The 21689-nt window shown below is 51.4% G+C and overlaps 1 protein-coding gene across 1 annotated transcript; it reads right to left on the reverse strand.

Annotated features, from left to right (window-relative positions):
* Positions 1–434: 434 nt before the first annotated feature.
* Positions 435–21165, reverse strand: FSUBG_10383 (uncharacterized protein; the record flags this gene model as incomplete). The annotated part of the gene is made up of 3 exons (XM_036674956.1): positions 435–1904; positions 1960–16396; positions 16577–21165. 3 exons carry the CDS (start codon positions 21163–21165, stop codon positions 435–437), a joined length of 20496 nt encoding a protein of 6831 aa, XP_036534145.1.
* Positions 21166–21689: the final 524 nt, after the last annotated feature.

Here is a 21689-nt window from a genome sequence, read left to right on the forward strand (position 1 = left end):
CCCCGAGGGGTGTATCAGACTATTGACGAAGAAATCATGAGACTGTGTCATTCTTAAAGCTAATTTACAAAGAAATTCAATAGATACTGTAAGTCTTGAGCGTCCATACATCAAATGTCATTACAGACACAAATAAATAGCAAAAGAAAAGCGACAAAATATCGTAAGACGTAAAATCGAAGATTGAACTACCCTTGGTCAACCCAAGCATGACGTGAAAAGCAGACACGAAAAGCAAAACACAAAACATCAACATAAAACATCAACATAAAACATCAACATAAAACTGGAAACGTGAGGCCCTTTCCCCTTCATCCAGACCAGAAACAAACAAAGGAAATCCTTGCTAGTAATGCGATTGTCCCCAGATCCCAAAGACCAAAACACCGCCTATATCCTTTTCCCAAGTGGTATCTTCCCATATCCTGTATCCCTTAATCTACATAATCTACTTCAGTTGGACCCATTGTCTCAGTCACAAGACTAATATGACTCCGAGCGCCGATGGAAGTGCTTCCACCATCACTTGCGCCACCAAACAGACCCTTGGAGCGGGGCACAAGAACCTGTGCAGGGCATACCACTATCTCTTCGTCGCCTTTTCCATTATCATCCCCCTTTTTGACGACAAGGGGGAAAAGCACAACCCGAACGATGGCACCTTGTGCCTCAAGGTCTTCATTTGAGGTTGTGATGCTGCCGCTTCGTTCGTTCATCATTGATGCGTTGAACTGAACTGTCGCGGTAAGTTCACCGTCCGCGTCGTATTCAGGGCGCAAAGGCGGCAGCATCATATATTCAGCCTTTTGCGTCCGCATCTCGATCGAGAGACCAACGGCCTCTCTCATGACACGCCGTAGCTGAGATTGAATTTGATCTTCCAAGTTCGACGGTGGTGGAAGGATCTTACACAATGTTTGGAGGATGGCCTGAACAACGGCCTCTGTGTCCAAATCACGTTGGCGCTTGAAACTTTCGCGCTTCGCCAGTAAAGTCAAGGTAACGGCGCGCCACTGGCGTACCGCTTCGATGGGGCCGACTTCGGTCAGCAGCTTCTCCAGTGACTTGAGCTTCTGTCGCTGCTCTCTGTCCATACCAAAAAGATATCGAGTGAAGACAAATTCCCAAACCATGTTCATGGTCATGGACATGAAGATATCGCGTCTCTTTACCCGGTCCCGGAGATAAACGTCGACATCGGATCCATCAAGTACGGCGTTATCGAGTCGATCAATTGTCTTCTCATCATTGATCTCGCTTGTTAAGCGGCAGGCGCGCATATCAGAGAATTTAGAGAACCGAAGCACCCATTGCTGAACATGGGAACAAAGTTGTTGGCAACGATGGTCAAAATGATCCTCATCGCGGATGTTAAGAAAGTGATCGTTGCCAGCCTTAGCTTCTAAAATCTGGCGCTGAAGGTCACGAATTTTCTCCTTAGCAGAATCAAGTTTGGCGCGAAGCTCGGCAATTTCTGCGTCCTTTGCCTCAAGAGACTGTTCAGTGTTGCCTTTTTCGCGTCGAGCTTCCTCGAGCTCACGTGCGACAGCGGCATTGCGACTCTCAAGATCAGTTACACGGCCATTGTCTTTGCTTGCAAGCTCGGCGTTGGCGCTTGCAAGACCGTCATTGACTTCTGAAAGTCTAGAGACTTCGTTCTGAAGAAATTGTAATGATTGCTTGAGATTGTCGATTTCGGCATCGCGATCGGCTAAACTGCTGGCGGCTCGTTGACTGAGGTTCGTCTCAGCCATAGCGCGGGCATCGGTGAGCATTCGGTTCTCGGCCATTAGCTGCTCGACCTTATTCTCGAGTTCAAGGACCTGCATGCTTTGTCGGCGGCGCATGCTGTGTGGTCGGGTTGGTGATCGGGGTGAGCCGATGCGACCCTCGCCAAAGCCATCCTTTGTTGTTGTTAGTGCCATATTACATTAGAATAAAAGTTACTGATTGACTTACATAGACGTCGGCCATGTCCTTGGCACGGGCGCGACCCTCATTTGCGACAGGCGTGGAACTGACGGGTGCGGCGGTGGTAGTGTTTTGTTGACGAAGAGCCCGCAAATCACTGCTCATTCGCTTGTCAACACGGCGGAGCGGCGGTGTGGAGGTGCCTGACGAGCGGTTGATGCCTGGGCTCTCAGGCCTCAACCTAAGCGGCTCCGGGGTCCGACGACGAGAGAGGCTGGTGTTAGAGACAGTTCGACGCCCTGAACCCTCGAGACGAGGTGTTGACCGACGAGAAGGAGTGGCATTGTCTGAAGCACTTCTCTGACCAGAAACTGACGGTGAAAACGGGTTGGGACTCGTAGTCGGAATTGGAATTGGTGTTGAAAGCTCAGGTCCTCGTAGGGCTGCCGCTAAGCCCGCACCCGCTGCAACGGCGGCGACTGCCGTGCCAGCTGGAGTTAGAGCCCCATATTGTTTCTTTTTTTCTGGCTCCGGTGTTGGTCCAGGTGCTGCAGGCTCTCGCAACACCGGCGTACCTCGCGGAGATCGACGAAGTCTTCGCTCGCTCGGCGGATCGGGAGTTTGCAACACCGCGCGGTCTGCAACTGGCTGTATCTGATTTTCCCTTTCAGCCCAGTCTTCGGTATGTACTCCACTGTCGCGTGAAGCCTCATGACTAGCAGGTTTGCTTCGCCTCAGAGTTGCTAAATCCCCTCCGAATCCGCTGTCACGATGTGCCTCTTCACTCAAGCGTCTACTTCGTCTCTGGAAGCTCGATGCGTCGCCAACAGGAGCGCTGTCGCGTTTGGCTTTTGGTGTTGAAAACGCATCCTTGGCTGGCTCAACTTCGGCCTCGGGAACCTCTGGGACTGGCTCTAAGAGTCTGCTTGGCGATCGGCGTAGATCACTAATATCCGATTCCGATCCCACCAGTGGTGCAAATATCTTGCTATCCTCTCGTAACAGACCACTCTTGGGCTCCTCAACGTCAGATCCACGACGAAGAAGAGGCTGAGGGGAGCTTCTCAATCGCTCCAATTCTCCTTTGCCAAGCACCGGACTTTCCATCGTGTCTGAAGTTTCAGCACATAATTGCCGCGAAGTTGAATTGTGCTCTTTCTTCGGGTTTGTTGAAGGACCTTTTGATGTGTCAAGAACTTCCGATGTTCCCTCGTAGCTCTCCGAGCGCCTACTCTTTCCTGGCGCATCGAACAACGTCTCGTGAACAGACGATGTGGCATTGTTTGTCTTTTTCGAAGCTTTTGGTTTTCTCTCTGCTGGTCCGCTCTTGTCTTTAGCATCTGTAGCAATGTCATGATGCCTTTCCTTGTGGTCAGCACTACCACTAGCGAGGTCTTTTTCTGGTATCTTCCTCCTCGCATCCTGAACTTCTCGGTGCGCTGGGGTTTCTGCCTGTACCCTTTTGTCAATATCTTTCGCATGTAACTTGGTGTCATTTGAGTCTCTTGTTGCTGCTTTCCCATCATTCTGCGATTCCTTATTCCCTTCTTCCAGTGCCTCATCCCTGCTTTCGGGCTTCTTTTCTTCTTGTCTTGCGCCTTTATTCTTGTCGCCCTCTGTCCAATCCCCAAACATGGCAGAGCTGAACGTTGCGGCGGTGGCTGCAATCATTCCAGCAAAAGTCGATGTACTGGGCTTGCTGGATTTATGCAGGCCTGGTTCATATTTCGGAAAGTCCGAGATGGCGGCTGTAGCTTCTGGGGAGCGTACAAGCTGATCCGTAGGTTCTTCTAAGGCTTGTGGGTTCGCATCAGGAGATCCTTTCGGAAATATGGAAGTCGACTCGGATTTTCTCAAGACCCTCTTCCGCTCTTTCGCATCCAAGGTTTGTGGTGATGATGATCTGCCAGTCTCTTTCAGCTGTGTGGCCTCATTTGCAAAAGAGAACTGGGCATCTCGATCAATGGAAGGTGCATGTTCCGAAGAGACTGATGGTCCAGCAGATCTCGCTCCCAACCCTACTTTCTGGGCTTTCTTCATTCCTTTCTTCAAAAACTTGTCAATAGATTTGATGTTAGGCGGCTCTGTCGCTGTCGCTGTCAAATTTGATGGCACATTAGAGGCACTGCTTGTCTCTTCGGAGGCCATGCCTCTAGAGGGTGCATATCCACTCGATTTTGTCTCCTCCGACCAAGCCCTAGTGGAATGACTCTTAGAAGCTGGCGTCATCTCCGTATCTTCGTCCACTGTCTCATGGACAAGTGTAGTTGCCGGGATATGTCGCAGGGTGGGAGCTGCCACAGGGGGTTCTGGGGTTATGCAACAATCGTTTGTCGGAGCAGGAGCGTTATCAATTGTTCCAGGACCTGATGCAGCTTGAGCGGCTGTATCTGGCTGACCTTCGATTGCCAATTGGGACTGAAAAGGCTCGGTAAGGATTACGTCACCGTCCTGTGGCTGCTTGTCTGTTTGTTCTTTATTCCCATCTTCCGTCTTGACCAGTATTGGCCGTGGATCGTCTAACACCTCCGTTGTCGCAAGCTCTTTGGAAGCCAGGGCATTTGGTTCTGAGAGAAGGTGATTGTTGGCGTGATGGCCAGAAATAGCTTGAGTAGACAGCACACCCTGATTCCCTTCTCTTGCTGCCTCAATAGATCCATGATCTGTTTGCTTCTGCCTCGTTTTCTTTGGGGCTAACTTTACAAACGGATCTTCTGTGGCAGCGGGTGAAGGTTCAAAGAGCTGTCTTGGTGAGGGCACAGCAAATGCATTTGCCTCAACCTGCACCAGCGACGGCCCGCCTTTGCCAAAAGCAGAGGATCTAGCTGTCGATGTCGGTAAACTTTTTGCAGTTTTGACAGTGGGTTTTCCAGTCCCAAGATCTTGAAGGGGGGTATTCGCTTCTTCCTTCTGGGCCATCATTGAGTCAACAACAGGGTCGTCCCTGGGTTGAATTTCGAGGTGCTGTTTTCCTTGTATGGCCTGACGCGGTGCCTGGTCGGCCCCCGAGGCCTCGGGCACAAGTGAGAGGTTTGGCATAACTACTTGGGCCCTATCATCAGAATATGTATCATCCAGAGTCGATTTGCTGCCGGAAACTCCGGGGAACTCGATGCGCTTCCGGACTGCTAGCTCTGGGGAAGCTTTCTCTTCTGTGATTAACGTCTCGGAAGCGTAGCCCATCTTTATATTCTTGTCATTCTGAAAATGCGGCGTAGTTGAGTCTTCCATCTGAGTAACTTCCTCAACTTGCTTTGATGATACGTTTGATTCGTCAGGCACAGCGGGGTGACAATTACTTCCGATCTCGGTTGCGGCTGTCATAGGCATTACCCCGTATGGTGGTTCTAGCCCCAGGAAGATATCACCCGACTTGACTGGTGCTGCTTTGTTATCAACCTTAGCCTGGTCAGTGGTTGGAAGCCCGGTTCCTGGCTGGGTTCCATCAGGATCGTTCAATATTGCATCAGCAAGCTTCGGCTGATTTTGAAATTCCTGTGGTCTTTGGGCATCTTCCAAGACTGAACAGTTTTTGTTGACATCGCTTAGTACGAAACGAGTAGTATCTGCATTCGGCTTCGGCTGCTTCTTCTGTTCTTTCTCTGGAAGTATGGCATTCTCATCACCTGGCCTGATACTGATAAGATCTTCGTGGAACAGCTCCGTCTGTGCACCGAGGAGAGAAACATCTAATGCTTTCTTTCTCGAATCAGGGGTATCTGTCGCTGCTCGCACAGTGACATCGTGCTGAGGTTCCGTTGACTTGAACAACTCCAGGTCCTTAAAGCTTGTGAGGGTGCCTGTGTGCATAGCTTCATCAGGCTCTTTGATAGGAACGACTCGTAGGCTAGAGTTTTCTTCTGTGTCCAAATGGGACCTGGGAACCCCAGCGGAATTATCAGCGTTACTGACTTCAGCCGAATCAAGGCTCATCGCTTGTTTGGGGGATTCTTGTGGAACTTCAGGTGCTGGATGGCCGATCATGGTTGGGGAGTGAACTGTTGATGGGGCGAATGAAACCGTACCATAGTTGTCCCAGGGCTTGCTGTCAATTTGATGCTTTTGAGCAAGCTCAGTAGAATGAAGGCACGCTTCGTGGTCCGCCTCAGCCCTAGTAGAATTGGTTGACTCATCGCTGTTGACGAAATTCTCGGCTGGAATAAGGGCAGGCTCATCGTGTTCCCCGGTTTCCTTGCTCTCCTCTGGCAACAGGTCAGATGCTAGAACTGGTGCCATTTCATCGTGGGCTTCTCCTGTTCCATGTTGTGACAGCATCTCTACCGCACATGTAGCGCTGTCAAGACCCACATGGATCTCTCGAGTATACCTGGACGAGTGCTCCAAATCTGGTGGTGCTTGGCTAGTGGGCTGCTCTGTCTTCATTTCTTGATTCGGCTTACTCAGTGGCGGTGATGATGGAATTGGCACGCCATCGCTTCCCGGCTCCTGTTTGTTTGCAATCTCAGGCAGTAGAGAACCATGAACGTCTTCCGGTTGATCTTTTCCAGAAAATACGGGTGTCTCTGCTATAGTTGGTGTCTTGGTCAAAGTATGAATTTCATCGTCCGTCTTTGTGTCGTTGCTCGGTTCCCTCTTAGTTTCCTGTAGAGGAGAAGGTCCAGTATCGTCATTCAGCGGCTTATGTTGATCTGATTCAGTCTCGCGGATTGATCGCGTCTCAGGTGCAAGTACTGCGTCTGCGAGAATGCCCTCGTGGATGCCATCATTGCGAACCTCGAAGGTCGTTTTCTTCCCAGTATGTTCTTTACTGGCAGATGTCCTTGACGCCTCCGGGTCTTCCGCAAGTTGTGCTCCACTACTGCCACTGACTGGTCCGAATTGAGATATAGGAGGGCTAGTTTCGGAAGCAGGTTCGGGCAGAGGTTTGCCAGTTGAATGAGTCGGTTCGAAAGAAGACTGAATGATTGGGTCGAGACCTATCTTTCTAAGCTTCTTTTTCATCTTCTTCCTGTCCTTGGAAGAAAAGGCCTCCCACTCCTCGACGGTAAACTCATTCTCAGCTTGCTGAACGCCTGAGGAACGAAGATGTTCATCGCCTGTGATGTCCATCACCTGGTTTGGAGAATCAGGCGAAATCGACGCTGGTATTGGTCGAGACCGTGGATGCGCCGTCGCAAGACCCTCGGCCACTTGGTTCTCATCGGCCTCATTGAGTTCGGAATCTTGGACGCCTACACCGTCCATTGCTTTGAGTGCACGATGAGAAATGGCAAGCTCATGAGATGGTTCAGAAGAAGGATCTTCCTGATGAGATTCGGAAGAGGCTTTTGTGGTGCTCTCCTTCGTAAATTGATCTTGTTCCTCATTTTCTATGTCGGCAGCAATCTGAAGAGGGATCGTTGATTGGAAATCTGCGACAGACACAGGGTGATCAGATACTCCCAAGCCTGCCCTTGGGTCGGACGTGGATGCAGCACTAATTACCAAGTCTGCCGGGGGATTCCCAGGTGTTATCAATTCATGAACGACTTCGAGGTTTGGAGCGATATCGACATCTGCGGGTTTGCTTGGCTCCTCCACCTGATCGACATCTTCATGGAGGGCCTCCTGCTTGTTCTTGTTCTTGTTCTTTTTCTTTTTCTTCGACATCTTTTTCTCCGCTGCGGACAAACTTTCGGGGGCCTCAGTCATGCCATGATCAGGGTCTGCTGAATTCTCTAAAAAAACAGAAGTAGCTGTAGGTGCTATCTCTGAACTGGATGCATCAGTAATCGCTTGAACGGTGAGCGAGATAGGTGGAGTTTGCGACTGTTCATGAGCCTGTTGAGAGGTTGAGTTTGGCCACTTGGGCCGGGCGGGAATGTCAGGATTTTCCAGACACTCAGACGCTTGTTCAGTGGTGTCCGGCGGTGGCGGGCGATCCTCGAAAGACTCTATGTCCAGGGGGGGTTGTTCAGCTGCCTTCGTTGCAATCTGCTGTGGTAAGGACGTGAAGATATCAGAGGCAACGGTAGCAGAAGCAGCTGTGTTTGTGACACCGAGTTCCCGGGTATGATCTGCTTCGCCTTCTTTGAGACCATATAGAGCATCAGTGTTTTCGCCGACGGAATCGAGGTCCGAATAGGAGTTTGCAGAAGCTCCAGGAAGCTGTTGTATAGACTGGATATTATTATCAGTCGCTTGTCCTGGTGCAATTTCATCCTCAGATCCGACAGGCGCGTCTGTCAATACATGCTCATTTGACGAAGGAGATTCGAGCACCGTGGAAGCAGCAGCTTCCTCAGATAGGCTGACACGTGTGCTGTCTGTCGTATCATTCTTCATTTCGAAAGAGGGCGGAGGATCTTGGATGAGCTTTGCCGTGAAATTCGGCTTGGTTGCGACATCGGCCTTTTTTCCCGCCTCAAATTTTGAACCACAGACCTCAATCGTATCAACACAATCTTTGAGTGTCTGTCTCGGCCCAACCCAAGAACCTAATGAGGCATCGATTCCCACCACGCTCTTCTGCTCCATTGCACTGTTAGTAATTGGGCCTTTACCAAGATTAGCGACTTGATCCTCAGGATCAACCTCCGGCACAGGAACAATGGCATCTTGTCCAGGGGCTGTCTGCTCAGATTCAAGTTGGGATCCCTGAATGGCGGCATCAGCTTCAGGCTTGGCAATGGCTTGTCCAGTCGGAGAGTGAATATTGGTGTTGTCCAGAGATTGAGTCTCATTTTTGGACTCAGATTCAGCTTCAATGACGGGCTCAATTATAGGTACAATCTCCTCGATCTCCGGGAGTCCTTCTTTCTCATTCTTAAAGTCAGGCTCTGGATCTGCCTCGGTAGAGCTTGGAGCAACAGGTTCAGATTGAACCTGGGGCTTTAGTTCAGATTCCAATCCAGTTTCAGCCGATGGTTCCGATAGTGCCTCTGAAGAGGCACCGGTTTCCTTGGGCGTCTGTGTTTTGGGCGAGGAATCCAAGGCAGCCAGAGCCTTGACTTTCTTCAACTTCTTGATCTGTTTTTTTGACAAGCCTGCAAATTCCTTATTGTCTCCTAGTTCCTGTCCCGGTTCCGATTCTGGCTCCAGCTTCGTCCCAGACCCGAAATAGGCGTCAAGATCGCCAGCTATGCTCGTATCCTCCTCCCGTTTTGCACCCTCCGTAGATCCTTGGCTCTGTGCCTTATCCACGGCGGCGGCGGCGGCGTCCTGCTTTTCCGGATCCGGAATCATCTCCGGCTCCGTTGGACGGTTGGTCTCGGGGTCCTGCAGGATTTCAAAATCGTTGTCTTTAGCCTTCTTCTTTCGGTCGGTCTGGGATTGACTGAGGCTTAACCCACCCCGCTCGTCTTCAGGACCAGCTGGTTCTTCGCTTGGAAGCTCTCCAGAATTACCGGTATCTGGTACATTGATATGGTCGACTGGAGGAGTCATTTTATCCTCCAAAGGAACGGCTCTGTCAAGTGTCTCGTTTTCATCGGTCTGCTTAGGGGTCTCATCGTGCGCGGCTTGAGGATTTTCGGCTGGGACATTGATTCCAGTATCGACCGAAACGCTAGCATCCTGAGAAGAGGTAGCAAGGCCAGCCTCAGCTTCAGTTTCCTGGGTTTCTTCAAGAGCAGCTTTCCTCTTTTCGGCCTTTTTCTTCTTCTTCTTGTCCTTCTTTGACAGTTTCGCCGGTGAATCGGGTTCCTCGACTTCGGGAGGACTTTCGGAGGGAGGCTCATCGGGTGCTACAATATCAGGTTTGTCGGTGGCTGGTGTTGGTTCCTGGACAGAAGGGGTTTCTACGGTGGTCTTGGCATCAGCTGGCTGTGTCTGCTCTTCATCTATTGGGGTAGTCTCGACAGTGTTTATCACTTCCGACTCCATGGGAGGCGACGGCTCATCTTGATGGACAGGCGTTTCTGTAAGTTCAATACCACTTGATTCTGCAGTCTGGGCAACGTCGGACTTTGCTTCTTGCGAAGCGGAGTCCTTGGCTGTATCAGAGATCAAGTCTTTGGAAGTTGACTCGGGAGGTTCTTGGAGTGTGGTTTCGGCTTCAGTCTGCTTCTCCGGCTCGTCAGAAGAAGCAGTCTTCTTCTTTTTCTTCTTTTTCTTGCTCTTCTTATCGGGTGGTGTCTCTAGCTCGGCCTCTTCCACAATAGCAGCCGAATTTGCTTCAGGGTCGCCCTCAATGGCCGTACTCTCATTTGCAAGCTCCAAGGGGTGATTCACAGGAGGTATGTCAGGCTGTTCGGCATCCTCTGATCGCACTTCATTCGACACCTCCTGGGCAACTAGCTCAGCAACCTGTACTTCGTTGAGGCTGGCTGTAGATTCATCGAGGCGCAAGGGCTCGGATGCTATGACAGGCGGTTCGCTGTTCTGTGTTGCTGCACCTTGACCTTCCTCGTTCTCAACAACAGATATTGATTTCTTCTTCTTCTTTTTCTTTGACTTCTTAGTGCTCGCCAGCTCTGAAGTGTTGCCTTCAGGAGCTTCTATAGCATCTTGAGGCTCAGTAGTCACAGCCGTGTCAATAACATCAATGTTTTCCTCGGTCCCTTCTACGGCCGGCAGGGCCATTGCCGCCTCGGTGGTCTCGGTCGGTTGTCCAAAATCTCGAGCCTCGCTTTCAGTCGAAACTTCGCTGGCACGGACTTCAACGACATCAGGAGGCGTGGTGGTAGGCACTTCCTCACTTGAATGTTGTTTATCATCATCCAGAGTGCCCTCAGCCTTCTTTGATGTGTCGATTGTTTCAGACTCTTGTTGGAAACCTTCAGTATTGCTGATGTCCACCGGTTTCTCGGAAACTGGCTCTCGGACTTCAGGGACGACTGATGCCGCTAACCTTTGAGCGGCACTCTCTTCAAGAGCAGCAAGACGTACTTGATCCTTCTTCAAAAGTCGCCCTTTCCTCCTCACTCTCTTCTCGAGGAGAGCTTCGATCTCTGCCTTCTCGCTCTCCGCCTCCAAGTTCCCAACTGCGAGAGAGGGTTCTTCCTTGGCAGCTTCCACTCCCAGAGGATGAGCATCTGGTCTCCTTGGAGGCAGGGCTTCCTCAAGAGGAAGTTGAAGGGAAGCATCATCTGTAGCTAGTGGTAGCTCATCTAGTGAATGTTCATTCACTGGCTTCTCACTCTGTGTTTCGCTTCTTGTTTCGGGCCCAGCTGACACGTCTGCTGTTTGTGGTTCATCCCTGATCCCAAGAACAGTTGAGTTGCCAAATGCGGGTGTCTGTTCTTCGGTATCGGGCCCTATTGGGAGATCGGTCTGCGATCGTTCCTTGAAGACAACTTCGGACGATTCATCACCGATTTGGGGCTGTTCTTCAGCTTCAGGCTGAGATAGCTGGCCATCGGCTTGGAGCTGTTCTTTCAGCTCGGATTTAGTTGGTTCATCACTGATGTGCGCCATTCCTTCGACTTTAGGCTCAACTGGCTCTTTTTCGATCCCAGATTGATCTGGAACGTGATGCTCGGCTGAGTGGTCAACAATCTGTGATCGTTCTTCGATTCCAGGTTCAGCCGGCTCAGCGTCACTTGGCAGCCTTTCCTTGGGCCCATGCTTAGACAACTGATCACTAGTCTGCAACCGCTCGCTGGTCTGCGGTCCCACTGAAGCAGTATCCAAGGATGATTGCTGTTGCGATTGGTTCTCAGCTGGCCTATCGTCAAGCTGTGGTTGGTCCTTAACTCCTGATTCGTCCAGTACGCCATGTGTCGACTCATCATCAGGCTTCTGGTCGGGGAAAGCATTTTCAACAATAGAGTCAGAAGATTCAGCCATGGGATCTGGCACCAGAATATCAAGATTCTTTCTGGCAGACACTACTGCTGTTTCGGCACCTGATACATCCTGGCTGATTTCAACGTGCGTATTAGTGTCTTTTGTCTCTTTCTCGGGAGCCTCATCCTGGCTAGGTTGGTTCTTCTTTTTCTTCTTGTTTTTCTTGGCCTTCTTCTTCAATGCCGTTGCGTCAGCCTCGGTTGTTTCGCCAATTGCTTCCACACTCGACTTCACACTCTCTCCGCCAGTTGTCTTGCTGACATCTTCTTTGATCACTTCTTCAGTGCTGGCTTCAACGGGCTTTGTGCTCAATTCTGAGCCTGCTTCCACAAGCCTCACATCCTCATCCTCGACTGGAACAATAGGCTCTTCTTTGATAAGCTGACCAAGATCAGCCTGATCTGCTATTGTTGAATGCTTGTACGTAGCCTCAGTAGATTCATGTACTGGGGGCTTAACATTATCAGCCATAGTTATCGTCGAGGAATCCTCTTGTTTGATTTCGTCAGACTTGATTTCAGTAGAAGCGGTTGCCTCCACCACGTTTGTTGCCGGATGACCTATGACATTATCTTGTAACGTTTCGGCGGAGTCCTCCTCAACAGCTGAGATCGGGACTGTCTCGGTGAGTTGTCTGTCCGTGGTGGTAGTCACTTCATCCTCGGCAAGGATGTCACGGTTAGCATCCCCTGTAGCCTTGACTGATTCGTCAACTTGGGAAGAATCCAGTCCATAAGAAGTTCCTTGAGACTCGTCTGCCGGCGCATCTCCTTGCGAGAAGAGTGGTTCAGAAATCTGGGGCTCCAATAATATGGTGCGACCCGCTTTGTTGGCATGCGTATCGGGAGCGGTATCAGCAACGGAAAGGTCTGGCTCAACATCGGCAACTTCTGGGTTTCCAGCTCTTAAGCTAGTAGTCTTTTTATCTCTGGGAGCGTCATGATCAAGTTTCGGTGTAATAATATCAGACCTGGTGCCTGTTGTCGCTGACTCATCAGCACTTACTGCAACAGGCTGGGTCTGAGCATCAGGTTCAGGTTCACTCGATTTATTTTGTGTCTGCGCTTGGTCCCGGAATCCCCACATCCTCTTGAAAGCGGAAATTCCAGCCGTAGAGGGGAGTGCCCGAAGAGCTGATGGGAAGTATCCTTGACTTTGTCTGTCTTTCCGTGCATCTTTGGCGGAAGTCTGGGAATCACGAGCGGTCGCATGATAGTCGACATCATCTTTGGACTCAGGGTCATCAGCCTCGGGAGCCTCAACCGGAGAAGTCTTTCCACGATCGGGAACTTGATCAGTATCCTTTGATGACAAAACAAGCTGTGTGTCCGAGGCCTCGTTGTCTTGAGTAACATCGGTGGGCTCAGCTACCACAACTGGCGGCTCTTCCATCGAGCTTCTGTTGATACCCTCAACCGCTTCATTGCGCCCAGCGTACTCAGCTTGAAGAGGCTCCTCTATTTGAGGTATCTCTTGTTTCTCTGCCACTAGCTCATCATCGGCTCTGGCGCCCTTCTTCTTCTTTTTCTTCTTCTTTGACTTGGGCGTAGCGGCGCTGTCATCCTGTGTTAATACTATGGGCGATTCGGAAGCCGGGTTGAAGGTTTCTGTAGATTTATCCGGTGTCTTCTCTAGAGCATCTACACTTTGAGCCTTGGTATCTGGTTGGGCCCAGGCATCGAATGCATCTGCATCGACAGGCTCAACAGTGACCTCTGGAAGTGGTTCCGCCATAGAACCTGAGTCACCATGGGCAACTTTTTCAAATGATTCAGCAGAGTGTTCAATAGGCGCGACTGGCTCCGTCCAAGCATCAAACGCATCTTTTTCAGCTTCAGGAATTTCAGCTAGACCTGTGCCTTCAACCTCGGTGACTGTTGGCTCTACAGAAATTGCTTCCTCTTCAAATGGCTGCTGCATCTTGCTCTCCTTCTTTTTCTTCTTGCTCTCGGATGCAGACACCAGTTGCTCTTCAAGGGCTGTTTCTGCGATAGGTGAAGCAGTGATGGAGGTCGATTCCGCGGTAGTTTGAGCATTGGCAGAAGATTCGATTACGGGCTCAGGCTCTATTAGTGGTACCACAGATTCGGTGGCGTTATCGAGCCCTCTTGAGGACTCTTCCGCTTCCCGGTCCGCCAATAAGTTCGAATCAACTGGCTTATTTTGCTCAACGACTTCCTGAGCCTCTTCAGACTGTGCGATCTTATGCTTTTCCTCATGTGAGACCTCAAGCTCTTGGAGCTTCGCGGTTTCAGTGGCGAAAGGGACGGTAGAAGGATCCTGAGAGGATTGAGGTGTAGATTGGGTGGGTTCGAGTTCAACCATAGCCGGTTTTGTTTCAGAAGCTTCATTCACTACGACACCCTCGTCGCCTAGGACGGCATTGTCATCCTGGCTAGCAGCGGGGACAGGAACGTTGAATGAGTCTTGAACGATGAGCTCAAGGCCCTTCTTCTTAAGCTTCTTCTTTATGTTTTTCCTATCCTTTGCGTTCATGGTTGACCACTCATCGGTGGTAATCTCATTTTCTGGACGCTGGGCAACGGCGTCCCCAGGCTCGACGAACGGTGTTTGCGAGTCTTGAGTAGCAGGGTCCGTATGGATAACAACAGCTGATATTGATTGAGGCTCGGCAATACGGTTGGTTGTCCCGGTATTGATGTGGCGAGGAGCATCACTAGTTTCCTTTTCTTCCATAGGCTGGGCGGTGGACTTTGTAGTGGAATCACTTACTGAAACTGCTTCAACAATGGAATCCGGGACAAATGTGCTGTCCGGCGCTCTGGTGATTTCAGTGCTTTCATCAGTAGGGTCGATAGCAGTTTTGCCGTTCTGGCCATTGAAAGGCTCAGTTATCTCAGGGCCGGCTTCCTCAATTGCTTGTGTCGAAAGTTCTGGAGACAGGGCTGTGACATCCTCAACTGCGGACCCAACTGCGAGTCCTCCAGTGCTATCCTCTACCAAAAAGTCTGCTAGAATAGGCTCGAGGACTTCGGCATTCGCACCAGCGGTTTCATCTTTTTCGGGAGTTACAGGCTGCTTGAATGTAGCAACCTCGGCGGAAGTTGTAGAATAACTAGGCGCAATCTCACTCGTGGCTTCATTGATAGGCTCAACAGCGGGCTCAACAGCGGGCTCAGCAGCGGGCTTAGCGGCAGGCTCAGCGACAGACTCGAAAACAGCTTCTCCTGGTGACTTTTGCTCTGTGCGACCCCCAAGAGCGTCCAAGAGATGTTCATCAGCAGAAGTAAGGTCATCTGGTTTGTCTGCAGGTAAGTGAGTTCGTTGCTGGCCTTCCAAGAGACTATGAGAAGCTAAGGCTGTAGGAACAGCTATAGCAGAAGCCTCAAAGGGCAACGGTGCAGCAGAGACACCGGTTTCCGTTTCCTTGCTGGTGACTTCCGCAGACATCGGGAGATAGGTCGTCGGTTCCTTTTCATGCTCTCTGGCACTGCCAGGGGAGAGAGGGCCCGGGAGCATAGGCATAAACTCCGCGCGAGGCGTTGTTTCCTGAGATCCTGCGACAGAGTCCTTAGGATGCTGCTCCGATAGCTCAGTATCAACACGAAGATCAGGGCCGGTAATATCAAGACCAGAGCCGAAATAATCGTCACTATGTTTGAGGAACTCGGATTCAGGTGAGTTCCTTGCAGAAGTCTCGCTAGGTTCACTCGGTGGGAGCGCAGGCAGCACTGAGCCAGTAGTTGGTTGTTGGTGTCGTGAGTGTTCAAGAAGATACAGGGGCATGATTTCCCGACTGTTGTCCCAGGATGTTGGCCGAGCTGCTCGCCTTGACATGACCACGGCATCCGAATGAGATGTTACAGGGGAACTGGCAGGGGACGCCTTGAAGCTAACAGGAGAGGCGGGGTTTGACCTATTGCCCAAACGAAGGGCGATAGGAACAGCAGTTCGGCTGGGTGATTTTGTGGGCGTGTCAAAAACGCTACGACGTCGCTGATGGGTACGTGAATCTCGCCGAATGATACGCTCCTCTGGGGGTGTGTCAGGCCTGCTGTCGGGAAGAGGGGGTAGTTCCTCCGGACCAGAAGAAGGGCTAGTTGGTTCGCTGGGAGGTAGAGGAAGGAGGTCGCCATATTGAGGGTCAATGGCTGGTTTGATAACGCGGGGCACGACTTCGGGGTCAACCAGTTCGAAGCTGCGCGCACGAGGCCGGCCATCACGAGAGACAGAATTCTCGTGATCCGATGAGGTCTCAGCGGCGTTGGAACGAGCAGCATCAGACGCAACAATGGCCGCTGCACTCGCTAAGCCGACACCCGCGCCAAGGGTGCCGGCATTATCTAAAAAAGAATCCTTCTTATCCTTGCGTGATTTGAAGAGGCTAGAAAGAACACTGTTGCTTGGTCGCTTCTCCGGGGTTCTGCGTTCTTTGTACTCCTTGTCCCGGCGAGATGAGCCAGGCATGGATGCAACTGATTTCGCGTCATCATCATCATCGTAACGCGAAGACTTGCGTCTATGTCCACTCTCGCGCCGACGGTCATCTCCACGTGACTCAGATACAACAGAGCTAACATCTCGGTCGTCGAAGAAGTCACGTCTTCGATCCGATGGGCTCTCTGTGCTATCGTCGAAATCCTCATCGGCTCCACTCCTTCGTTTCGACCTCTTGCTTCTCTTGCTGCTTGAACTACCAACAGAGATTTCGGAGGCAGCTAATGACCGAGTTGGGGAGTCATTGCTGTAGGTGTGGCGCTTCGATCTTTTTGGCCGCTCATCGTCATCAGGCCTTCTGTGGTGAGATCGATCTCGGGATCGATCTCTTGTTCTATCCCGTGACCTGTCTCTGGACCTTTCTCTAGACCTATGATCTCTTGAACGATCTCTTGTTCTATCACGTGACCTATCTCTGGACCTTTCTCTAGACCTATGATCTCTTGAACGATCTCGAGATGCTCCTCGTCTTGCAGACCGTCGATCAGTGGGGTCCAGTGTAGAGGAATCTCGATGTCTGGTATCGTCGCGAGCATCGCGGTCCTTCCTGTGTTTGCTTGAACGCCTGTGATCTTCTCGCTCATCGTCTGAACGAACGTCTCGGGACGACATGTCTCGAGATGAATGGCGATGGTGCGAAGGCTTCACAGGGGCGGAGACGCGAGATCTGTCGTCACCATAGTAGTAATCGTCGTGATTCCAAGGCATGTGCGACTTCCCGGGAGCGTCTTGCTCGTCTTCAGAGCGAACGTCATGGATGGGTGTTTTTCTTGAACTTGAGGACGCAAGCGCACCCAAGGCGAGAGCTGGCACAGCCACCTTGGCGATATCCGCGGCGTTGAAGCTCTGGATGCGATCGTATTCTGAAAGGTTATTCCTTGGTTCAGATTCATGCTCAGATCTGGTGTCTCTGACTGGTGCGTCACTTGCGTAGTGATTGGTAGAAGAAATACTTGGGCTCATATCATCGGAATCGCGACCCTTACGATCCTTCTTCCCTCTCTTGCGCGTGGTATCTTCCCATACCTCTTCAACGACTTCCCTTGAAGGTGACGGCTCCGCTTTGATGCTCTCAATCTTTCCATCATTCTGAACAACGACAACATTGGACTTGTCTCGCTTGCGTGATTCTCGCTTGCTCGACTTCGAAGTTTCAGAGCTGTCTTGAGGAAGTGGCACGTCTTCGGGTTTTAGCGACTCGGGCTTGATGCCGCGTTCGCCTTCATGACGAATGAAAGGCGTTTCCTGAGGGGTCTCAACTTCTCCGAGAACAAACCCTTGTTCGGGGAGAAGTTTTGGGATGTTATCATTTCTGGGCTCGGGAATAGCCTCAGCGGAAGGTCGCTTGTACCAGGAATTGCCATTTGTGCTGCCATGAGAATCACCGTTTGCCTCTTGGACACCTGGGGGAGAATCACGCCGACTGTAAGAGGGGTCATCAATGACAATGTCGGGGTTGAAGCCAGTATCCTTCAGGCCCGCAGCAAGAGTAGCAGCAAACTCAAAGTCGTCTGTAAAGCCGCCAGGCATCTGTTGAGGATGTGGGCTTGGAGGTTTAGGTCCAGGGATGGGAGGTTCGTGCATCGTGTCGTCACCGAAAACGTCTTCAACCCGGTGAACAGGGACATCCTTGCTTGCTTCATCCGGAAAGCTTCTAGGGATATCTGAGGTTTTGGATGACACTACGAAATCAGGTTCGCTGTGTGGCTCGGCACTGCTACCAGCCAGTGCCGCGGCAAGAATACCCCAGCGACTGGCCTTGTTTAGCTTCGGCCTAGGCTTGTCGGTCGATTTATCAGTAGGGAAGTAATTGTCGGAATCACTTCGGTTCTCTGGTGTGTCTACTTCAAAGCTCTTCGTCTCGTTCTCACCCCAGCTGACAGATTTGGGAACAGACACGAGTTCGCTAGCAGAGATGATCTCACCCTTAGGTCCAATGCTGACATCGTCATGTGTGGGTTCCTCATCATCCGCCTGCCTTACACCTTGTGCTTGAGGAGCTGGCGTGTGTTGGCGACTTGTGGCAGGAGTAGGATATATCAGATTGAGGACGGGACGCTCTCGTGAAGGATCTCTTGACCTCAGGACAAGAGCAGAAGAATTGTCACTCAGGTTTCGGAAATGGCGTTCTTCTCGGGGGTATATCTTGTTATCAATCTTCACATCTGCATCTGGTCCATCAAAAATGTTGTTATCCGGGTGCTTGTCCTCCATGATCGGCGGTGTGACAATTGTGAATGGATCATTCTTATCTTCTTGCCACTTGTCGACGACAGATCGCTCAGGGGATGCACTTCGAGATCGAAGTTCGTCGGAAGCAATTTTTCGGGCGATGCAGGCCTCACGATAGAACCTGTCAGCCTCCTCCTGCACAGTATCTTTACGACCTCTTGAGCTATCTTGAGACCTATTGTTTGGATAGTGATGTTGTCCATGCTCTTGAGACCGCTCAAGTTCGACTGCAACGGCGGATGCTATTGCGGCAGCTGCAACAGGAATTGTGGCATGTTTGGCCTCATCAAGAATAGATCTGGCCTTTCGCTCGTCCTCTGCGAACTCATGACTGGCTTGAGTATCGCGACGTTGTGGTGGATCGTGAGTCTCCCGACGGTACTCGTCAACCATACGCTCAATCTCAAACGAGTCTCGTCGGCTTAACCGAGCGTCGACTGCTGAAGAACTTGGCGGCGAGTCGTCAAAATTAGGCTCGCGCTCAATGGTGACAACATTAGGTGTAAGGGGGCGCCCAGGTGTTGTTCTTTGAGACACAGTAAACGCATCGTCCGCAACTTGGTACTGGAAGGGATCAATGGTCTCATGCACAGGTTGAGTTGAGTCGCTTGGAGGGCGATGGCCAGCACCGACAGGTAGAGGAAGGTCACGGCCATCTTGAGTCGCATCACGCTCGCTGTTGTCAGCTTGGACAACAGGTTCACGCAACACTTTAAAATCCGGCCCCGACTCAATGAGGAATGCTTCAACTCCGCCCTGATCCCTTTGAGGCACATCTACAACACCAACATTCTTCTTCTCCATCCTATCCGTGGGGGTATCATCATGATCATATCGTCGTGAAGATTTTCGCTCGTCATTATACTTGGGAAAGATAGGCTCGGGATCCGATCCACGGTAGTCACGCTCCCATTTCACATTTCGTTCACGCTCGTCCTCCAATGTTTCATGTCGCTGGGTATGGTGGGCTAGGCGTTGTTCCAGGTCGAGCCTCTGACGTTCTGAATCTTGGACTTTTTGCCGTTCCAGCTCTTGGGCCTTTTGATGCTCTAGCTCTTTGAGTTTCTGCTCCTCTGCTTCTAGGGCTTTCTGGCGCTCTAGGTCGATGCGCTTTTGCTCACGGCGGTCTCGGTCAGCACGATCATGCTTCCTCCCATCACGATTCTCAGAATTGTCCTTTCGCGAGGATGCTGAAGATGCCACAGCCGTACCGACCGCTACTGCTGCGAGACCTGTCGTAGCAACTCCTGCCCAGCTCTTTCCATCGGGCTGCTCGGATTTGCGCTGCCGGGGTTCCCTGCGGTTTATGTCATCAAATTTTTCGGCATTATAAACTTTTGATGAAACCGCCTGCTTGGGAACTGGCTGTTGCAGGGGAACCGGTGCGGGTCGAGTCGACGAGTCCTGGCGCTTATCGGACGTTGGGAACTGGCCTCTGTCGAATCGGTAGGGATCAGAGATGCGGACGGGATACACATCTCGCATCTGAATTGGTCCACCAGTTTCTAGGCTAGCAGAATCACGACGGTATGCAGCAGCCTGTTCTTCATCCTGGAAGCCACATGGAGTATTAATTGAGCCTCGAAGAGAGTTGTAGGGGCCAAAGAGGCGAGGGTCAACGATAGAACCCCGGTCTCCATATCGCCGAGGGTCAAACACCAGGCTTTGACCTGAGGGCTTTCTAGAGCTAGCCATAGCGGTTGTGGCTACTGCGGTTCCTGCAGCCGCTGCGGCACCGGCTGCGGGCTTGATAGATTCGCCGACTATGCCATATGCAAGTTCTGAGTCAGCGGCTGAGCCAGCGTCATCACTACTAGACGACTCATTGTCAGAGGCATCCTCCCAGTCTGAGTCATCATCCGAAGTGTCGACGCGTTGCTTTGAGCTACCCAACCCCCGTGAGCCGTGTTTCTGCCGGCCATAACTAGATGCCATAGCGGCGCCGGCTGCAAGTCCCAGAGCAGCCGCCTTACCCTTACCTGATCCTCGGCTGGATAGGCGTTGCTCGTCTTCCTTGGACCGCCGCGCTAAGTCAGAGAGTTGCTGGCCAAGGGCCATTATCTCTTCATCGGCGGTCTTCTTCCGAGGCGTGGGTCGCGATGCACGATCAGAGCCCCCTGAACTGCGCCGCCGATGTTCTTGACTCGGTCCATGACCTGGAGAAAAGGCATAGCCTTGGCCAGAGGCACGGCTTTGGCTTCGGGGGCTCAGTGTACGGCTTTTTGGTTGCCGGACGTATCCCTGTCCGTAGGCTAGGTCAGAGTTCACAGAAGATGATGATGAGTTGCCAAAGTAAAGCACGCGACGCTTCTGTTTCTTCTTTCTGTGGAGACGCTGTTTGACCCGGTCCGAAGGCGCCTTAAAAAATGTGCCAAAAACACCACCAAACTGTTTCGTGTCCTTGTATCGCGAGATATCTAGTAGTGATGTCGATGTGTCACTTGCGGACGAAAAAACACTTGAAGGTGTCTGAGGTCGTTGTGAATTATTCTGTGGTTGTTGATAAGGGTTATTATATCCCGGCACCGGCTGAGGCGGCGCGCTGGAGTAGCGTTGCGATTGTTGATATTGCTGGGGAGGTGGTGGAAATTGCGAATACTGCGGTGACTGTTGATACATAGGGGACTGTTCATAACGTTGAGGGTCATATGCTCGTTGCTGAGAGTGTTGTTGATACATTTGCGGGATGGGTTGTTGGGTTTGTTGTGATTGTTGTTGCGATGGCTGCGATGATTGCTGACGCGAATCTCGCTGATCTCTCGGATCGCGGTCGCGAGACTCGTACCACCGGCGGCGAGATCCCTCGGGGTCCCGAGAGCGATTGTCTCGCTGCATTGCGCCGGTTTACGGTCTACCAGCGTTGCGAGATTGGTCGATGGGGTTCTTGAGTGTGATGTTTTGATGGTGTTTTGTTTTCGGGAGCTCGTTGCCAGCTTTCATGGGGCCCGTCCGCCGCGGCCCGCAAAACAGGCGGTGGCTGGGGTCGCACGTCGTTGGTCAAGCTGAAATAGAATAGGTGGGTATTGTTGCGGGTCTTAGATTTGATCTAGCCTTCTAAGCTGAGCGATGAGCCATTTGCTGTGTGGGAGGAGGCGTGGGCGCTAATTCTCAAATCTTGACTTATACATACACTTGAGGCTTAGGCGAGTATTACCGGATCTAAATGGGCACGTTGTAAGAGACAACTCTCAGGTTTGTCACACTCGGCCTGATATCGTGGGCGTTTGGCTTTAATTAAAGTGCTTCGACAATCTGGATACCTCATTCAGGCCGCCACACATTGGCTAGCGCCGTCGTAATATCCACACCGTAGATCCATTGCCAGCTGGCAGTCATATGCAGTCACACATGCAGACGGC

The sequence above is a fragment of the Fusarium subglutinans genome, assembly GCF_013396075.1.
Source record: "Fusarium subglutinans strain NRRL 66333 chromosome Unknown NRRL66333_c0000179, whole genome shotgun sequence".
In the NCBI taxonomy this organism is placed as follows: domain Eukaryota; kingdom Fungi; phylum Ascomycota; class Sordariomycetes; order Hypocreales; family Nectriaceae; genus Fusarium; species Fusarium subglutinans.